Source organism: Vombatus ursinus, unplaced genomic scaffold (genome assembly GCF_900497805.2).
Source record: "Vombatus ursinus unplaced genomic scaffold, bare-nosed wombat genome assembly UNPS02000577.1, whole genome shotgun sequence".
Lineage (NCBI taxonomy): Eukaryota > Metazoa > Chordata > Mammalia > Diprotodontia > Vombatidae > Vombatus > Vombatus ursinus.
In genome coordinates this window covers 28,440,815-28,445,347 of record NW_020940355.1, presented here as the reverse complement: position 1 = coordinate 28,445,347, position 4,533 = coordinate 28,440,815, and the positions used below count along the sequence as shown (strand labels likewise).

Genomic DNA, 4,533 nt, shown 5'->3' with positions numbered 1-4,533 from the left:
TCTTTTCTGGTTTTTCATGACATTGCTCTCTGGGTTCTTCTACGTATGTATGTTCTATGAGACTCAGTCTTTTGGCTGGATCATCATCTATTTCACATCCCTTTCCTGCGTATGTATTCCAAGACTCTATCATGGGTTCTCTTCTCTCTCTACACTGTCATCTAATGGCCATTTAATGATGATCTCGATGGAGATGACTCTCAAATCTCTATATTCAGCACAAGTCTCTCCAAGCTCCAATTAGAGATCTGCAACTGCCTACCGGATATTTCTAACTTGATATCCCACAGCCATCTCAAACTTAACATACGCAGAATGTAACGCACTCTCCACACTCCTCTATCACACATACCCCGCTTCCAATCTTTGCATTTAAGGCACCAACAGCCTTCTAGTCACCTAGGTTTGCAAATTTTGAGACATCCTTAACAACTTCCTCTTCATCCTCACCCCATATATCCAATCAGTTGCCAAGTCTCACCAATACCACCTCTACATCTCTTGCCTAAGTCTCCTTCTCTCCAGTCACATGGAAACCATGCTATTTCAACTCCTTAGTACCTCCTACACGGACTATTGCAATAGTCTCCTAATTGGCATACCTATCTCAGATCTCTTGCTTTGTTATTAACTCATTTTCCACATAGATGTCAAATCTCCCACGCTCAAGAAGCTGGTGCCTTATTGTGTCTAGGATAAAATACCAAAACTTCCTGTTCTTAATCATTTTATCATTTCCCAACTAGTTCTAACCGATCTTTCTAGAATGATTTCACATTATCCACTCTCACACGTTGTATACTACAGGCAAACTGATTTGCTGTACACAACATTCCATTTCCCTACCTCCACACCTTTGCACAGATTCTCATGAAATAGTCTCACTTTCCCCTCTTCAACTCTCTGATCCCTTCAAGATTCAGCTCAAATGATGCTTCCTGCAACAGACAAAGCCCAATTGTCAGTCCTTCCCTAGAATTTGCATTTTGTTTCATCTACTTACTTGACTACAGTGGACAGAACAGTAGATGAAGAGCTGGACATGAAGATCTGAATTCAAACAGTGCCTCAGACACCATCCAGCTGTGTGACACTGGCAAGTCACTTAACTAGTCTCAGTTTCCTCATAGGTAAAAGGGGGACAATAATAGCACCTACATTTCAGGGTTGTTACAAGGAAAAAATGAGGTAATATTTGTTAAGGGTTTTAACCTTAAGTGATATATACATATATATACACACATATACATATATGTATATATGCTTTAATTATCATTATTATATACATGTTGTTTCCCCTTGAATAACATAAGTTCCTTGAGGGCTGGGAATATTTACATTTTTGTCTATCTTCAAACCCTAGTAATATATGCTTATTTAACTGAATTATAATTATGTAATTATAATTATAACTTATGTACCTAACATATATTTCTAAATTATTGTCTTTCTGTTAACTGAAAATTATGACATGTAAAACCGATCTTTAAAAAACCTTTCTACAATCAAACTATCTTAGTGGCTACTTCTCAATTGTTAGAATACGCTACATTTTCTCATATTTGATAAGCTTCATTGGTTTTTTCAGAAATCCATGTTTTCTAAGGTGATTTCAATGTGTTTTTGAAAAACAAAAATTTTTCAGTATTTAAAATTAAGAATTACCAAAATATTTTTCAGTTTTAATATCTACAAAGAAACATATACTACTACTGCCCCATTTGTTAGCCTTGAAATTATATAATGTGGATATTATCTTTCATGTCTGACATGAATGTCTCCTGGTATAATTTAAGCACATACACATCCTACTGTTTTTGGAAACATAGAACAATTTAATTTACCACCTATCACGTAATCCTTTATATACATAATTTTAAAAATCCTTTAGTTGTGTCAGAGTCGAGAATATGGGAAAAGAGTCTATGTAGCCAATGGGATCACTGCTTTTATTTAACCTGTACAGAATAAATTGTGAATTTTGAATAAAAAGGCAGAACATAATCTAAGTTAATATGTAGAAAAATAAAATTTTGGCAAAGTAAAAACTGTTATATTGGGAAAATAAGTAGTATGCCAGTATTTTCTGTACTCACCTAGCAGTGAAATATGTTACAGATATAATATTTTAAGAAATCAGTTTCATGGGTATATAAAATTTTGTATAAGTTAATTTAATGGAATTTACAATGCATATTGAAAGCATGATACAAATGGTAATTTTAATTTTCTTATATTAATAAGGAAGCACAGTTTGCTACAGGTAGCACTTAACATAATTCACATCAGATTTATAATTTGTTACACATCTTTGCAGTTCAGCAAATGCCCTCAATACTGGTAAAAACAATTCTAAACTGTTGTTCACTTAGGACAGAAAATAACTTTGTCTACATTTTAAAAATGACAAGATTTTAATATATGCTTATTTAATTCAGGTATATAGAATTTTACATGAACTTAAAGAGGGATGAAAATATTTAAAGAGTAATAGAAAAACATTAGTTTTATAGTTTAAGTGTTCAAAAGCTTATGTAACTGTTGATTGATTTGGATTTATGTAACCAAAACTTGGAACATAAAAAAGTAGTGAAAGTTCACATTACCTTTCACATATAATTTGAAGGATAATCAAAGATTAAAATTAAACAAAACAAAAAAAACTCTAGGAATAACAGAATTTCTTTTAAAAAAAATTGAAAATTACCTAGCATCCCAAGGTAATATGTAAACAAACCTTTATGCTGCTCAATGAGTTACGTCCAGTTCCTATAATAAACTGTTTAGTGGCATCAGTTGTATAGCATTCACTTTATTGTATGTGACTGTTTTGTAGGTAAAGGTTTCATTCATTATTTTTGCTACATCATTAAAGTAGCAGAGAGGGGTTAACCTCAACTATTATGCTTATTTTAAAAATAAGTTGACAGAATTAGGCATCTGTCTTCAGAAAAGCCAGCAGAATTTTTCTATGTACCCTAGGTAAGTGTTGACCTAAGTCTTTAATACCATCCTGAACAGCCATGCAATTAACCAACCTTGGGAGATATTGCATAAGGTAGAGCATGGAGCAGTTTGCACATTTTTGTTTCTGCATAATAAAGCCAAGGTAAAGCAAATCCAGGTCTTTTTCAATGGTTGTAATGTTCATATACTTAGAACTCTATAAAACTAGAGCCACTAGTATATAAGTATATGTACCTATATATTTTAAATAAAGTCTCTTGTCTGCTTCAAAATTTAAGGGTGGTTTGTTTTTTTACTGGTCAGTCATCTCAAGGGGGCAATAAATAAAAGTAAAAAAGGCTGAACTGTTTTGCATATCTTTGTGGAAGAATGTAGAACATTTACACTTTTAGAGTTCCAGAAAGGTCACTGTATGGACTGAACAGCTTATGTACAACATCTGTGCAATTTTACTTGGCTGAGTATTTTAATGCAAGAGCTCCTCTTGGACAAGAAGCCACAGTTATTCTTGTCCAAATCCCTCTGTCTCTTCTATTGCAAAAAGCAGTTTCTCCTTTAGCTGTTCGTAGCTTTTATATGGTGGTAAATCCAAACGATTAAAGCTGAATAAGAAGAGATAAAATAAGTCATATGTATTTGCAGTGAACTGTATTTCAGAGAATTATAATATATTTTTAAACCTAAGTTTGATACACTGATAAAATGTATGTAAGAAGCTTGCTAAATAGTTATTTGTTTTAACCAAAAGCATTCTGAGAATAGGTCATCTGTTTGCTAGTATAATTAATACTGTTATAAAGTTACTGAATTATCTACATATCTAGAGATAGCAAGGTGGTTCACTAACTTAAGCCCTGGACCTAGAGTGAGGAAGACCCAGATTAAAATCTGGCTACAGATATGTACTAGCTTAGTGACTTTTTGTCATGTGACCACTGTCTGCCTCAGTTTACTTCTCTGTAAAATGGGGATAATAATAGCACCTACCTCCCAGAACCATTGTGAGAATCAAATAATTATTTGTAACCTGTTCTGCAAACCTTTTAATACTATAAAACATTAGTTAATATTATTAATAATATCAACCTCTTAAAATCTTATTGTCCAGATACACATATAAATTCTCACAGAAAATCGAAAATACAATCAGTATTTGTTTAATATAAGTGTTCCTTTAGGCAGCCCTGCTTCCTCCATAGCTCTGCTGCCCCACAAGTGGTTTCAGTGCTTAGAGCAGAAGATCCCAGGCCTGGGGCTGCACTGGCTTCTCACCCCACCCCACTCTCACTAGCAGGAGCCAGAGCTCAGGCTGGCGTGGGATCCTACTGCCTGTCCATTGAGGAGCTGAATTTGTGTAATGTGAATTTATGTAAAATGAGAACAGTGTCTTTATAGCCACAGAGGGTAGATGAAGATCATGCATATTAAAAGAAAATTACTCAATTACCTGCAATCCAAAATTATGCAAATATTTGTCTGCCTATGTTCCAATTTCTTATGACTGTGTCTTGGTATACAAACACACACACACACACACACACACACACACACACACACACACACACA

At 33.9% G+C, this 4,533-nt stretch overlaps 1 protein-coding gene across 4 annotated transcripts in view; it reads right to left on the bottom strand.

The window, feature by feature from the left end:
- Positions 1-1,924: 1,924 nt before the first annotated feature.
- The window catches only part of WWP1 (WW domain containing E3 ubiquitin protein ligase 1), a 112,045-nt gene continuing 109,436 nt past the window's right edge, over positions 1,925-4,533 (bottom strand). For all 4 annotated transcript variants that reach the window (XM_027842434.1, XM_027842552.1, XM_027842502.1 and 1 more), the window contains one exon: positions 1,925-3,569. In XM_027842434.1, the coding sequence (XP_027698235.1) occupies positions 3,470-3,569 (100 nt within the window). In that variant the 3' untranslated portion in view covers positions 1,925-3,469. The remainder of the gene's footprint in view (positions 3,570-4,533) is intronic.